The sequence below is a fragment of the Mustela putorius genome, unplaced genomic scaffold (genome assembly GCF_011764305.1).
Source record: "Mustela putorius furo isolate JIRA1106 unplaced genomic scaffold, ASM1176430v1.1 tig00003845_pilon_pilon_pilon, whole genome shotgun sequence".
Classification (NCBI taxonomy): Eukaryota; Metazoa; Chordata; class Mammalia; order Carnivora; family Mustelidae; genus Mustela; species Mustela putorius.
Genome location: NW_025421998.1, coordinates 85,734,443 through 85,750,936, shown reverse-complemented (window position 1 = coordinate 85,750,936; position 16,494 = coordinate 85,734,443). Strand labels below are relative to the sequence as shown.

The following is a 16,494-nucleotide window of genomic DNA, read 5'->3' as shown; positions in this document are numbered from 1 at the left end:
GCACAACTAGAAAATAAGTAGAGGGGAATTTATATCCTTAAATGTATATATGGGAAAATAACAAGTCTGGAAATTAATATGCCAAGCATCCATCTTAGTTAGTTACAAAAAGACGGCAACTTCCAAAGACAGAAAGAAGACAACTAGAGTAACAAAGACATTACAAATAAAAGAATCAACAAACCAGAAATTAGTTTCCTCAAAAGACCAATAAACTTAATAAATTTCTGGTGACAATGATAGTGATGGGGGTGGGGGGAGAATTCATAAATGAGAAATAGAAGGAGTGAAAAGAGATATTTTAAGAAATCCTGAAAACATTAAACAAGGGGATATTAGGTATATTTTCATGCCCACAAGGTTGAAATTTTAAGTAAAACTGACAAATTGCTCAAAAAAAGGATCTTGTTAAAGACTGAACCAACCAAACAACCCTGAATAGTCTTACAACATTTAAATCAATTGAACTGATAGACAAAAATACTTTCCCCAAGCAATTTCCAAGCACAGATAGCATAATAACAAATTCTACCAAGCATATGAGAAAGAATTCAAATCTTACACATACAGATTATAGAAAGAAAAGGCTAACTCTTCAACACATCATGTGGGATTAGTGTAAGAAGGATACTAAACCTGAAGACAAAGGTAAGATAAAGAAAAATTACAAGGCCTATCTTATTAATGAAAATATAGTTGGGAGAATTCTAACAAAATGTTAAGTCCACCTAAATCCAAAACAGACCAAAAAAAAAAAAAAAAAAAAAGGGAGAGAGAGAAAGATAGATTCATCTGAGAAATGCAAAGTTAAGTATATCTGAATTAGATTCATCTGAGAAATGCAAAGTTAAGTATATCTGAATTTTAACATTAGAAAATCAATCACTATGATTTCACATATTAATAGAATTTAGGAGGAAAAAATGGTATCACAAGAGATAAGAGAAAAAGTGGTAAAATTCAATGCCCATTTATAACATAAACTCTTAGCAAGAGTTTATGTTATAGGTTACTCGTATAGGTTACTATTAGGTTACTCGTAACCTAATACAGGATCTCCAAAATCCCAGATCAAACAACATACTTCACAATGAAATGTTGAAAGCATCTGTTTTGAGATCATGAACTATATAGGGATATCCACTATCATTATGTCATCTCACCCTTGTACTAAATATCCTGGCCAAAAGATTAAGCACAAAAGAAAATAAGGCATAGGGCTGGTCATTATGCATGTGTATGGTAAACTGAACAGAAATGAAAAACACAGCACAATTTGTGCTACACAGCTAGCAGTGTTTAAGTCACCAACTAGACCTAACACTGCCCACCTGCTTGTACTCCCTAAACTTTGTCTTATATTTTTCCGTAAGCTATTCTTTTCTGTTTAGCTCTTAATTGAGGTAAATGAAACCGGAAAGCACCCTTGAGGTGATGGAGACTGCCCTGACAAGATCTCCCGCAGGCCCAGACCACCCAAACCTCTTGAGCTAAACCCTGAACCTACACCTGCACAGGAGCATGGAGTGACATCTGGTATGAACAACAACTACCTTTACCTCATTATAATACTAAAATCTCCAACCAAGGAGGAGCCTCAGCTTCATTCACATACATACAATGTATGTTAAGGCATGTGTGTGATCTTATGCTAGCATCTACATATGACAAGGAATCCCAACCTAAATATTCATCCTAACCCTAAACAAAAGGAACCCATTCACTCTCTCTCAGGGAGTCACAGCTCTGAAAGCCATTTCCTGTGATCTCCTTTGCTGCAAATAAAAGTTTTCTTTGTGTAACAACTCAACCTGGTGCAGTTTCTGACTCACCAAGGAGTGAACTCATGTTGGCTCAGTTACAGTTCAAGGGTAACTCTTTAGCACCAAAAGCTTTGTTAGTTAAGAAGGATCTCAAATTAATGGCCTCAGCTTTCATTTTTAAGAAACTAGAAAAAGAAGAGCATATTAAAACTGAATTATGTAGAAAAAAGGAAATAATAAAGGTAGAAATCAATGAAATGGGAGAAAAAGAAACAGAAAGACAAAGAAACCATCACCAATTTCAAGAGTAAGATACGACATAAAGATGTCATAAAGATATAAACAACTTTATGCCAATAAATTCACCAATTTCAATGAAATGGGAATATTCCTTACAAGACACAAACTACCAATGCTCAATCAGAAGATATACAGAATATGAACAGCCCTGTTGCCATTAACAATATTAAATATGCAGTTAAAAACATTGCCACAAAGATAACTCCAACAAGACTTGAGATCTCACTTAAAAAACGAAGAATGTTGAGAGGGAAACAGGCCTGCCACATAACTAACCACCACCTCGTAAGCCATGGAGTGAGAAGAAATTTTAAAAGAGATGAAAGAGAGAAAGGGAGAGAGGAGGAGGGAAAGTGAGAAGGAGATAAAGACCTCCAGTTGAAACTTTAGGACCACTTTATTAAACTTTATCCCTTCTTTATCTCACAAAAGCAAACTGTAATTTAACGAGGAAATAAGATAAACATTGCATAGGAAAGCTAGGTTCTCTTTGACTATTTCCTGTTCCTAGGTGATTACTTCTGTCCATCATCATTGGATTCTACTTCTTCCTCAGGAACTGTTAGGGAGAAAGTAGCAATAATTGGTCCAGGGGTACTGGACCTGCAATGAAATTAACTATAAATGTAGGGGATTTTCTAACAAATAGTAAGTCTATTAGAAACACTTTCTCTCAAATATCTCAAATACTCATATTTAAAGAACATACTAAGATACACTAAACGTAAGCTCTTGTTTCCTCCATTTTAAGATGCTTTTGATTCCCTAGGCTTTGCTATTTAGCAAACAGGAACTTCTTGCCCTTCTCTGCTATGTTTTTAGTGGAGCAGAAGCCAAAAAACTCTGCAGTGTTTACTTCCTTATTTGTCCAACAAATCATCATCAGTGAAGTCAGCAGCAAACTGAACAACCCTGGAAGGAATGTTTATTAACTAAACACTGTTCCAAGCCATTTGAGGAGTACAAAAAAATATGTCTTAGTTCTAACTCAGGAAGAATAACTACCAATTTTCCCTCAAACTTGAGCCCTTCCTAGAGCTAGAAAGGTAAGTTAAGCCCCTATGGTATCAAAGCTGCACACAATCTTAACAGTTTCTCTTAAAATGAGTATATTGATAAAGACACAGTTTTTAAATTTAACTGTTTCCAGCTTAGTGAGAGCATAGAGCTGCCAGAGGTTTTTGTTGTTCTCACTGAGATCTACCTTAACAAAATATTACACGCCTTAGGATAAAGATTTGAAGCAAAACTAACAAATACTTGTGACTTCTTCATCTTTAGGTGAAAAAAATATAGCATTTATTCTTAGAAATGGCATACATAGATTTATACTTTCATTGGTGGTATTTTAATGGCTTGGGAAGATATTAATAATCATATATATTGTATTTATTTATACTCCAAAGTCTACTCTATTTCAAACATAATAATCATTTATTTGCAAGTATCATTACCAATTAAATAAGCAGTAACAATGTACAAGGCTGAGAAGCAGGTTTGTTATTACAAAGCAATGGAGCCAGAAGCAATTCGTTTTAAGTTAACTTAAAATTTATAAACTCAAGGAAGGGAGCACTGGTTCCATTTTCTTCAGTTGTAAAATATCCAACCCATCTGATAAATGAGCACATAATAATAATGGATGATAACAGAGATAAGATTAAAATACATGAAAGCAGAGATTGGAGAAAGTCTATTGTCCTTTCTTCCTAGTAAAAAAAAAAAAATGACCAAACTCCATTCCACAAGTTTTATACTGAGCGCTAAGCTGTTTTCACTCACAACGCTTCTAATACCAAATGTGTAGGGTTTTTTTTTCTCACACCAGCTATTTTTCCAATTTTCTGACACCAACTGGGATCCAACAATTCAATTCTGACACTATCTACCTGAAGTTACCATCAGATCCCTGTAAATTAAAGGGTTCAATCCCACGAGACAATCCTCACTTCACATGCCAACCCCGACTCCCAGGCCTATACTTCTTATTTATTACCTACAAATCTGGGGTTCCCACAGCTCCCCCTCAGGTTTAGCAACTCATCAGAGTGAGTGGGGTGGTGGTGTGTGTATGTGTGTGGGTGTGTTTTCTACCTCTTTAGGCACCTCAATGTTTAGGGCCTTTTTCTTTTCTCTTTTGAGTCTCTATTACCTAGGCATAACTGATTAAAATACTGGTCACCGGTGATCGGACTCAATCTCTGACCCCTTTCCCTTTCCTGGTTGGGTGGTGGAGCTGAAAGTTTCAGCCCTCTACACACAGGGTTTGATCTTTCTGGAAATCTGAAGCGATCTAGGGCTCTCAGCCACCTCTCATCTCAGCATACAAAAAACACTCTTGTCCCTCCACCAAATTCCAAGAGTTTTAAGAGACAAAGACCAAGTATTTATTCAAGAACAATTTTTTGAAGATTTTTATTCATTTTTTTAGAGAGAGGGAGAAAGAGCAAGCACACATGAGCAAGGGTTCCCCACTGAGCAGGGAGCCCAAAGTGGGATCCTGACCTAAGCCAAAGGCAGACACTTAACCAACTGAGCCACCCAGCCACCCTATTAAAAAAGATTTTTTTAATTTATATTTATATTTTTATTTTATAAGATTTATTTATTTATTTATTTATTTGACAGAGAGAGAGATCACAAGTAGGCAGAGAGGCAGGCAGAGAGAGAGGGGGAAGCAGGCTCCCTGCTGAGCAGAGAGCCCGATGCAGGGCTTGATCCCAGAACCCTGAGATCATGACCTGAGCCGAAGGCAGCGGCTTAACCCACCCACCCAGGTGCCCCTAAAAAAGATTTTTTAAAGGATTTATTTATTTGAGAGAGTACACACCCACACACATACCCATGCACCATGTGACTGGGGCAAGGGGCAGAAAGAGAGGAAGAGAATCTTAAGCAAATTCCCTGCTGAGCAGGGAGTCCAAAGCCAGACTCAATCTCAAGACCCTGAAATCATGACCTGAGCTGAAACCAAGAGCTAGATGCTTAACTGGCTGAGCCACCCACGTGCCCCTATATATTTTTTTCTATTATACCACAGCACCTATTCTGTTGTTTGTCACTGGCAGAGATTATTTTTTTAAAAGAATACCATTCTATAAAATAAGAACAGACACTTTAAAAATAACAAAACATACCAGACCATACCAGACCTTAAATATTCAAATAGATGTCATCCTCCAAAACAATTATCTTTGGAGATTATATCATGTTCTAATATTCACATTTTTTTCAAAACCAGATTATAAACCATTCAAGAAAATTAGCAATTATGTAGTATCCATATCACACAGATGTTTCCAGTACAAATACCCTCATTCATTATAACTTTCTATTAATAACATTTTTAACATATCCAACTACCCATTATGCCAAATTTTGCCCTTAAAAATGGTAATTTTCTATCAATAAAAATACATAAAGGAATAGGCCTCCAAAATGGAAGGCAACATTTAAAGCCTTTTTGTAACATTGCTTAGTGCTAGTCAATGTTAGTGTTCATAGATGCAAATGCCTGCTTCCGTGGTTTCCCAAGATGGTAATTTAGATTTAGATATGTGAGTTCAAATATGTTTCTTTTTTTTAAAGTATCATTATGGACCTATCTTACATAAAAGAAGCACATAATTCAACAAGCTAACAATCTTTATAGAGTAAAAATGGGGAAAAAGTAAACTAATAATTGGCATAAGATTATATTATTTTCAAAAAACTGTTTCTGTATACATTTGAAATCACCTTAAAAAAACAAAGTTTACATGTTTATAACATACCATTTACAGCTTTTTCAATCAATTCTTCACAAGCATCAAAATCACCCTTTAACACCAGTTTATCATGTAGATCTGTTAACATGGGATGTTCTAGGGCAATCTTCGTTTTTTTTTGTAGCGATTCAAAGGCCTCTGTATAGTTGTGTTGTCTGAAGTGTTTTAGACAAAGGCGAATAGCTTCCTGTTCACGGTACTACTGGAACACAAGAGAAAGTATGAAAAGAAGAGATTTGCTTAGTTATTACTGTAGGCAACAGGAGACAACTAACCTAAAGTGAGCATTTACTATGTACTAAGCATTATACTATTCATTATTATTATTATTCATTATACTATTTGTTATTATTTCCACTTTGAAAGGCAAAGATGAAGCTTAGTCAACTCTAATTACTTGCCAAAAGTCACAAAAGTATATAGCAGAAAGATATAAAAGACATGAAGATATACAGATATACATATCTATATGCCCAGAGGAATTAGTTCATGAAGATGGAAGATATAAAAAGATGAAACCAAACCTAATTCTAGAGCCTGAACTTAAAAAAAAAAAAAAAAAAGGGCAGAGTAACTTTATCAAAGACCACTTAACATTGCAAAGATTCTAACTTCCATGGCATTTACTCATCAGATTACAATGTTGGTACTGAATGCACAGAAACCATTAAATAACATACATAAGTTATATTATGCTTTTTATTCTTGGTTCTTAGTTGAAGTTACTATATGAAAAGCAAATATTATCAAGTGTTTTATGTATTTCAAAAACCACAGAGTTTATGCCTCAAAATGATCAGAAGACAACTACCTAAATTTTGTATTTTTTTCTAAGCCTGGGCTACCTCATCTCTTACATGGCTATAAAGCAAAAATCTCAATTAACTAAAATCCAAAAAGAAGAATGTTCAATGTACTAACTCTCCCCTATTAGGATGAATGCCAAAAATGCGAGCTTAGATAAAAACTTAAGTTTTCTATCAGGTTGCATATAGATATACAATAGGAGAAAATTTATGAAATAATAGTATTTCAACACTTTGAAAAAAAGATTGAAACTCAAAGAGGTGAAGACTTTAATTGCTAGAGGTTCATAATAAATGCAGTGAACTTAAAAAGTGAGTAAGACTGAACAATTTTATGTTCTCAAATATAATCTCTCCACACTGTTGCAACTTCCTACAACATCAAGAGATTGGTGTGAGTATAGTAAAATACACACACACACATATCATAGGCTAAAGGGAAAACTGTACTCAAGTATCAGAGAAATTTAATCATTATTTTTTAAAAGAACCAAAAGAATTTAGAAGATGCTAAGTATATACAACTATGTGCATAACACTGTAAAGGTAATTTTTAACATGTAAAAATATCATCTCTACCCTGAAAGATCTTACAGTATTACAGGAAATCCAAGAATATATGAAAAATACAGAATATACTAAAATTCAGCCTCTATTTTAAGTTGAATATAATCAAATGCCAAAAACAAATTAGTCAGAGTTCCTCAATTAAACTAACCAGAAAAGAGCTGAAATTCCATATGAAAAACCTTAGAATTTACAGTGTTTCCCAATCTCCTATGAGTAGATCAGTTCACCCCTACTCACAAATAAAAGTAACAGGAAGTAGTGAAGAGAGTGAAGCTTTATCTCCTTGACAAGAAAGAGTGAGCCCCCCATTTAAAAAAAAAAAAAAAAGAAGAAAAAAAGCTATGAGAGTCACAGGCAAAAAACAAAGCACAAAAGGTATGCAAAAACCCCACAAGACCTACTTCTCAATAACTTAAACTGACATTTTCCAAGCTGTATCTACAGTATAAAATGATCTATGAACAAAATTGTTAAATATAATTTTTATACTTCCTATAAGCATAAGATCATAATACTTACAGAAGCTATTTCAAATTATTTAAAGGAAAAGCAAATATTCCTATTTTACTCAACAAACACAATCGAGTAATGTGTTATAAAAGCAGTCCCCACTAAAAACTATGTTTAAAAATTTCTATCAATATAGGTTGAAAACAAAATTCAGGATCAGAAAGGTTTAATAATATATATAAATGGCAGACTCTGGAACTAGACTGCCTGAGTTTATATGCTAGCTTAGGCACTTTACAATTAATTGTGAACTGTGGGGACTTGAGCAAGATACTCAAACTCTCCATGCTCTATTTCATCATCTATAAAAGAGGGATAATAATTGTACCTATCTCACAGAATGGTAATGATTAAATAAGTTATAAAGACTGCTTAGCAGCTGGCAGAATATAAATAATAAATATTAGTTGATTAATCATTATAGTTATTATTATTCTCAGTATTTTAAATTTTTCTAAATGAAGAAAAAGCTTGACACATTTCTCCCCTTATAGACATCAGAAACATAAAATCAGGATTTTAAAATACAGTCCTACCTTGCTATACCAGTTGAGACAGGGTTGTACTACGTCGGGATCATCAATGCCACTAAGTTCAACATACCAGATGCTAAAGTTAAAGCTGGGTCCCCAGGATAAGAGTGGAACTTTGTGAAGAAAGAGAGAGAGAGAGAGAGAAAGAAAGAAAGAGGAAAAAATTAACATAGTTCAAATAAAACCTTAGCAGATTAAAATCACTACTCATGCCCATTTAAATTCATTCAACAAATTTTCAGAACATTTTTCTTTTAAAGGCTAACACTGTATTATTAGGTGCTGGGGCTACAGTAAAAAAAAGAAAATATGATCCATGCCATCAAGCGGTTTAATTTAATTAATTAATTTACTTATTAAAAAAGATTTTACTTATTTGACAGAGAGAGACACAGTAAGAGAGGGAACATAGGCAGGCAGAGTGGGAGAGGGAGAAGCAGGCCTCCTGACCAGCAGGGAGCCTTAGGCTCAATCCCAGGACCCTGGGATCATGTCCTGAGCCAAAGGCAGATGCTTAACAATTGAGCCACAGGGTTTACTTTATAAAAACACTACAAAATAAATTCAAAGCGCTCATTTACCTACCCCTCTTAAAACAGGACCAGAGCTAGATTATTTAGCAGTCAAATTTTATCAAACCCACAAGAAACAAATTATTACTATATAAATTAAACTGTATCAGAGCACAAAAGATTAAAGTTCAATTCTTAACAAGTGGCATAACCCCGAAAACAAAATCAGAAGAAAAATAATTTAAGGCTGATCTCAGTTATAAGTATATATTCAAAAAATTTTTTTAACTTGCAAAAAAATTCTACGAGGTTTTTACTATAATCAAATATAGAGTCCATTCCAGGAATGGAAGGATGATTCAATAATAGAAGCCATATTAGTGTAATTCACCATGTTAACCAAGTAAAAGAAAATGTGTCTGATAACCTCAACTTGTGTTTACAATAAATTAATAAAATTTATTTTCTACTCATTAGAAAAAAAAAAAAAAAAAAAAAAAAAAAAAAAAACCCTCTTGGGGTGCCTGGGTGGTTCAGTGGGTTAAGCCTCTGACTTCGGCTGGAATCATGATCTCAGGGTCCTGGGATCAAGTCCTGAGTCGGGCTCTCTGCTCTACAGGGAGCCTGCTTCCCCCCTCTGTCTGCTTGCCTCTCTGCCTACTTGTGATATCTCTCTGCCAAATAAATAAATAAAATCTTTAAAAAAAAAAAAAAGAAATAGAAGACAAAAGAAAACTACCTTACCTAAAATTTTTGTTAAATATCAAAGACCTCAAAAATTAAACCTAATCGAGAAACAGTAAGTATTGCAGCTCAAGTCCGTAACAGGACAAAGAATCCCAATTATCTCTTTTATTCAACACTATATGGAAGATCTTAGCCAATGCAATATGAAGGAAATAAAAAACCAAATTAAGAAAAAATAGTGAACATGATATAGCTATCTTCATAAGAAATTCAAGAGATTCAACTGAAAAACTTAAGATTGTATTCAAGGTAAACATGAAAATCAGTCTTCCCTTTTCTTGTAATAACCAACTAGAAAATTTAATGAAAAGTCCCCTTTAAAATGGTCACAAGAGGACGCGAAGTGGCTTGGTTGGTTAAGCGACTGTCTGCCGCTCAGGGCTCAAGTCCTGATCAGGGATAGTGCAATCAAGTTCTGCATCAGCTCTCCCTGCTCTGTGTAGAGTCTGCTTCTCCCTCTCCCTCTGCCTGTCACTCCCCCTGCTTGGGCTCTCTTTCTTTCTCTGTCAAATAAATAAATAAAATCTTTAAAATAAAATAAAATGGCCCTCTCCCTCTGTCCCTGCTTGTATTCCCTCTCTCACTGTCTCTCTGTCAAATAAATAAAATAAAATCTTTAAAAAAATAAAATAGTCACAAGAGCTTACAACATCTCAGAATAAACTTTAATACAAGCAGAATCTATTGAAGATAACAGAAAATGTTACTTAAGAACTGAATAAATGAAAGGCCTTACAATATTCTTAAATGGGAAAACTCAATGTTGTAAACATGCCAGTTCTCCTCAAATTAATTGTAAATTTAATGGAATCTCAATAAAAGTCTCAGTGGTATATATCCAATTTTTTCTTTTTTATAAAAAGCAATGGTGAGTAAAACTTCTAGCATCTTAGTAGTACCATGAAAATGTATCAGTATTTCTTTTTTTTTCTTAAGACTTTGTTTTTTTTTGACAAAGAGCGTAAATAGGCAGAGTGGCAGACAGAAGGAGACGGAGAACCAGACTCCCCACCTAGCAGGGAGCCTGATGCAGGACTTGATCCCAGGACCCTGGGATCATGACCTGAGCTGAAGGCAGCTGCTTCATCTACTGAGCCACCCAGGCACCCTAGTATTTCTTAATACAGTAAAGATTAAGTTGTATTCCTTGCCATCATATACTTGGAGTTTTAAAAAGGGGGGGGGGCAATTCATTTAAGAATGTCCTTAATGATGCAATAAAAATTTTAATAAATCCTAATCATTAGGTACACATCTTTTTAACATTCTGTGTGACACAGTGGGAAGTACACATAAAGTACTTTTGCTACATACCAAAGCATAATGGTTATCTCAAGGAAAAGAATCTACATAGCTGTTCGAGCTAAAATAGCTATTTGTCTTCCCCTGTGCAAGACCCCTAACAGGATACAACTTCCTTTTAAAAGAAAAATTGACAGATCACTTATGATTATTTAATGTGGAGTATAGGCCAGATATTTACCTGTCATTTCAAAGAAAACAACAGACAGTATTTGTTGCCAAAAATAAAATTCAAGGGGCACCTGGGTGGCTCAGTGGGTTAAAGCCTCTGCCGCCAACTCAGGTCGTGATCCTGGGGTCCTGGGATCAAGCACCACATTGGGCTCTCTGCTCAGTGGGGAGCCTGCTTCCCCCCTCTCTCTCTGCCTGCCTCTCTGCCTACTTGTGATCTCTGTCAAATAAATAAATAAATAAACCTTTAAAAAAAAAAAGAAAAGAATAAAATTCAAGCTTTCAAGGAAAAATCACGATTTTGGAGAATTGGGACACCTGGATGGCTCAGTCAGTTCAGCATCTGACTCTTGATTTCAGCTCTGGTCACGATTTCGTGGTCTTGGGACTGAGACCCCTGTTGGGCTCTGTGTTCTACAGGGGGTCTGCTTGAGATTCTCTCTCTCCTTTTTCCTCTGCCCCTCCCCACCCTCTCATTAAAAATAAATAAATAAAACCTTTAAAAAATATACCCCCCCCCCCGAAAACTGGTATCCAAGGTTGCAAATTTAACTATTTCCAGGCAATTAAGACTTTGCTGTAAGACTGGTACTGATCTATTAATGAGTATGTTTTCAAAAAATATTACATAATAAAATGTTTCAACATCTGGAAGATCTGCATAACTCAGTGAGCCATATTCTTAAATGAATAATGAATGATGTCAGAAAACCACACATGGATAAAAGTGCAAGACAAGCCAAAGAATTTTTTTTTTAAATTTATTTATTTTAGGGACTGAGCACAAGCAAGAGTGGGAGGGACAGAGGGAGAAGGAGAGAGAATCTCAAGCAGACTCTGTGCTGAGTGCAGACCCCAACGTAGGCTCAATTCTACCATCCTGAGATCATTACCTGATCTAAAACCAAGAGTTGGACACTCAACAATTGTGCCACACAGGCGCCCCGCCAATGGATTTTAATATAACGCTAATATGGTTCAGAACGAATACTATAATTACATTTTAAAAACTGACACTTGTCAAGTTTTAAGTATCAAAGTAGAATAGCCACCATACCTGATATCAGACCTGATTTCCAAGTCTGCTGTTCTCTTTTAGCATATCATATTCATGAGGAGCAAAAGTGTTACTATGTCAAATGATTTTCTATCTGTGTGAGTGAAGATACACACAGGCAGTAGCAACCAGCCATTAGCATATATGACAGACTTCCAGGATGTATAAATACGGCTCTTAGTTTACATGTACAAACAACAAAATTTTCAGAAAGTTTTATGAATGAATACTAAATTATCTTAAAAAAATTTTTTTTTATTTATTCGAGAGAGAGTGATTGAGAAAGCAGAAGCTGGGATGGGGCCCCTGGCGGGGTGAGGTGGGAAAGAGGCAGAGGGAGAAACAGACTCGGGGCTGAGCAGGGAGCCTGATGCAGGGCTCCATCTCAGAACCCTGGGATCATGACTTGAGCCAAAGGCAGATGCTTAACTGACTGAGCCACCCAATCAACCCTAACATAGGATTTTAAACCCAAGGCCAAAAGAACATAGTCTCTAAGTATAACCAGACATTAGTTAGGAATTTCAAGTTCCAGGTCCATGTTCAATAAGATTAGGAGAAAAAATTCCTCCTATTATATCTTATTCAAGTCCCAGTAAAATGTTCACTTTTTTAAAAAAGACTTCATTTGGGGTTCCTGGGTGGCTCAGTGGGTTAAGCCGCTGCCTTCGGCTCAGGTCATGATCTCAGGGTCCTGGGTTCGAGTTCCATATTGGGCTCTCCACTCAGCGGGGAGCCTGCTTCCCCCTCTCTCTCTGCCTGCCTCTCTGCCTACTTGTGATCTCTCTCTCTGTGTCAAATAAATAAATGAAATCCTTTTTTTTTTTTTTAAGATTTCATTTATTTATTTGACAGAGAGAAAAAGAGCACAAGCAGGGGGAGTGGCAGGTAGAGGTAGAGGGAGAAGCAGGCTCCTCGCAGAGCAGGGGGAGCCCCACCTAGGACTCAATCCCAGGACACTGGGATCATGACCTGAGCTGAAGGCAGTTGCTTAACCAGCTGAGCCACCCAGGCACTCAAAAATGTTCATTAAAAACTATTTTAGCAACTGTGTTTTTAGAAAGATTCTGCCTACATACTGGATGGCCCAACAGAAATATTTCTAAAATAATATTAATTGTAATTCTTAAAGCCTTTCAAAGAACAATGTTGAGAGGGAGGTTAATTAGGAAGTCATCTCACAAGAATACCATATATTAAAGATGAATGAAATGTACAATTAATTTTTAGCAGATTGAAGGGATATATACAGAATAAGCAGAGTGATGTACACCCACTTCAAATTTTACAAATGATCTCTGTGACATTAATAACTTCAATAATGCAAATAGACATACTATGCATTATATGTCAAATCTAAATGTGAACTGCAGCTCCAGGCACATGTTCTTTGCTTCCTGATGAAAGAGATCTTTGTTCCCACCTCAAATAAAGATTTAAAATTCTTAATACAAATCCTAAAGCTAAGAGTTTGTATCCTACATTCAACTGCCAATTTTCCTCATTGGACAATCAGACACAGGTATGATCAGGATCAGTGCCTCTCTTTCTTTTTCATAATGACATGTGTAGAAAGTAGTAATATTTTTTTAAAAGATTTTATTTATTTATTTGACAGACAGAGATCACAAGTAGGCAGAGGCAGGCAGAGAGAGGAAATGAAGCAGGCTCCCTGCTGAGCAGACAGCCCAACAAGGGGCTCGATCCCAGGACCCTAAGATCATGACCTGAGCTGAAGGCAGAGGCTTTAACCCACTAAGCCACCCAGGCACCCCAAAAGTGGTAATATTTTTATGGCAAATATGGGTATGAGGCTGCAGGCTCCTGATACTCTAGGATCAAAGCAGAGTCAACATCTCAACACAACAAAAATGCCTCTGTGGCATATTCAGTGTTCTTTGGCAGTAAGAAAACTCCCATCCTAAATGGTTGAAACAGGTATTAGAAGATGCTAGGAATTTCAAAGTTCTGAAAGATCCTAAAAATTCAAGACTAAGCACTCCGAAAGGATACATCTATTTTACTACAGAATTAGTGAGTACACAAAACATTTAGCACAGTATCTGGTACATAGTAAGTGATCAATAAATATTAGCTATTATTATGAGTTATTACTACTATATTAATTTTTCTCTTCTTGGTATATTTTTTAAATATCAACTTTCCATCTGTCTGCATAAAGGGCCACCATTACGGCACTCCTCCCAGACTTAGTACTCATTCTAGACTTCAAAATACTTCTGAGGATCCAGAATGCACGCCAAATCCAGCCAGAGCTGAAGTTTCTCCCTAAAGCCCCCACAACCATCCAGTCTGCAAAAATCAAAAAAAATCCACAGAAATTTAAGTCATTCTAGGGATGCCTGGGTGGCTCAGTTGGTTGAGCAGCTGCCTTTGGCTCAGGTCATGATCCCAGCGTCCTGGGATCGAGTCCCACATCGGGCTCCTTGCTCAGCAGGGAGCCTGCTTCTCCCTCTGCCTCTGCCTGCCATTCTGTCTGCCTGTGCTCACTCCCCCCCCGCCCCCCTGATAAATAAATAAATAAATAAATAATCTAAAAAATAAAAATAAAAAAAGAAATCTAAGTCATTCTAACAATTTATCCCAAGAAGGTAAACATATATCTGCTAAATCACCAATAAGAGAGAGCTACACATCACTCAAGTACTTTTTCAGAATGATTGTTTTTTTAAGAAAACATGGTGATAAACTAAAAATTCTAACCTAACATTAAGGCTTTGAGTTTCACATTTTCACATTATATTATTTTCAAAGAAAATGTATCAAAAAAATGTTAAGAAGACTAGAAAGCAAGCACACAGCAGACCACTATTAGTATCTTTTAACAGAGAAGAAATATGAAGTTATCTAAATATTAATATCCTAGATATAAAATGAGTAGTAAGTGTCTACAATTATTTGAAAAGCTCCAATTAACATTTTGCCTGAAAACCATAAAACTAACCCAGGGTTAAGTAAAAGACATCATTATGCTCTGTAATTGAAGGCTGACAGAAAGGCTGGAAAGAGGTCCAATTTCTTATCTTTAGGCAGCTGAATGTCTAACTTTTCCAGAAGAGATAATTTTATAATTTTATAATTTTTTAAGGGAAGAAACCACACAACTTCCCTAAACAGACATCTACTCACACTTATAATGAATAATACTAGAAGACTGAGAACTACAGAAGCAGTAGCAGTAGGTAGTTTCCTTCAAAGTAAACCAATGACTGTAGGTACTGCGCAAAAAAGCAAAAAAGCACAATAAAATAAATAGAATAAAAGATTCTGAACATAAAAAGAGAAAGAGAATTTTCACTTTGTGTGATGAAGCAAAACAGGTTGAATAAGTACTTTAAAATTTAATAGAACCTAAATTTATTACAGAAAAATATAAGACATCTCACTGCTTCTAGATCTGAAATATGCAAATGCACAACTACTAAAGCTACGCTAGGGTCTGTAGGAACTGGGTGGTCTGCATACTGAGGAAAGAAGTACTCAGTACAAAAAAAAAGCAACCAAGAGTTAAACTTAGTAAAAAAATTTGCTTGTTCATAAATTCTCATAGGAAAACAGCAAACAGGTTTTTATTTACAATTATTTATTGTAACAATAGAAACCATAGTCTAAAAAAAGTAACACAATGGATAGCCCAACTATTATCAAAGTAGTTTTTCTTTTATAGTAGTCCTTAGTAAGACCTTAGATATTCTTTTTACCCAACAGAACTATTTGAGTCAATGAAATGAACAGGCCACCTCTTGATACGTTGGCAAAAAATGAGTACGAAGTACACTGCTCGTTCCAAAAGAGGACTTTTTCTCCCAAATCAAAACATGGTATTCTGGCTTTTATTAATATTCTTTGAAGGATCTGATTCACTTTAATTTTAACATAATACTTTGAGCTATGCAACATAGATGCAGACTGCAAATTGAGTCAAGTCTTCAACTTTTCTACCTTAAAGAAAAAATCCTGAAGAAAAGCAAAATAACCCTAAAAATACTAATGCTGAGGAGGCATTACAATACTGTCTTAAGCTAAAACACTTGCTAAATAAATACACGCCTTAGGTAGTATTTTTCAAATCTTCCATTGTACCATATTAGTGGGCCACAAAATTAGTTTAATGGGTTTGCCCAACATTTCACTAAAAAAAAAGAAAAGAAAAAAAGAAAAGAAAAAGAAAAAACAGAATTGGGGGGAGGGTTAAAAAAAGAAAAACAGAAAATAGCATAATATACTTCCTCAAGGAATTCATCACTATTTAGTTTAGAATATTAAGCTCTATAATAACTTGTTAAACTTTCCATAAAACAATCAAAGCTGAACTAAGTCACTTATCTCATTAAACCTTCTAAGATAACCTTCAAACGAAAAAATATCTGGAAAAGGTTCCACTTGAAGTAACTGTCACTTACAGATTTATAAAGCAGGCAACAGAAAACTTCTG

General features: G+C 35.4%; 1 protein-coding gene across 2 annotated transcripts in view; it reads right to left on the bottom strand.

The window, feature by feature from the left end:
* Positions 1-16,494, bottom strand: part of MKLN1 (muskelin 1) — a 173,115-nt gene that overhangs the window by 93,398 nt on the left and 63,223 nt on the right. For both annotated transcript variants that reach the window (XM_045062993.1, XM_004741739.3), the window contains exons 5-6: positions 8,253-8,362; positions 5,837-6,029 (exon numbers count right to left, since the gene is read on the bottom strand). In XM_045062993.1, the coding sequence (XP_044918928.1) occupies positions 5,837-6,029; positions 8,253-8,362 (303 nt within the window). The remainder of the gene's footprint in view (positions 1-5,836; positions 6,030-8,252; positions 8,363-16,494) is intronic.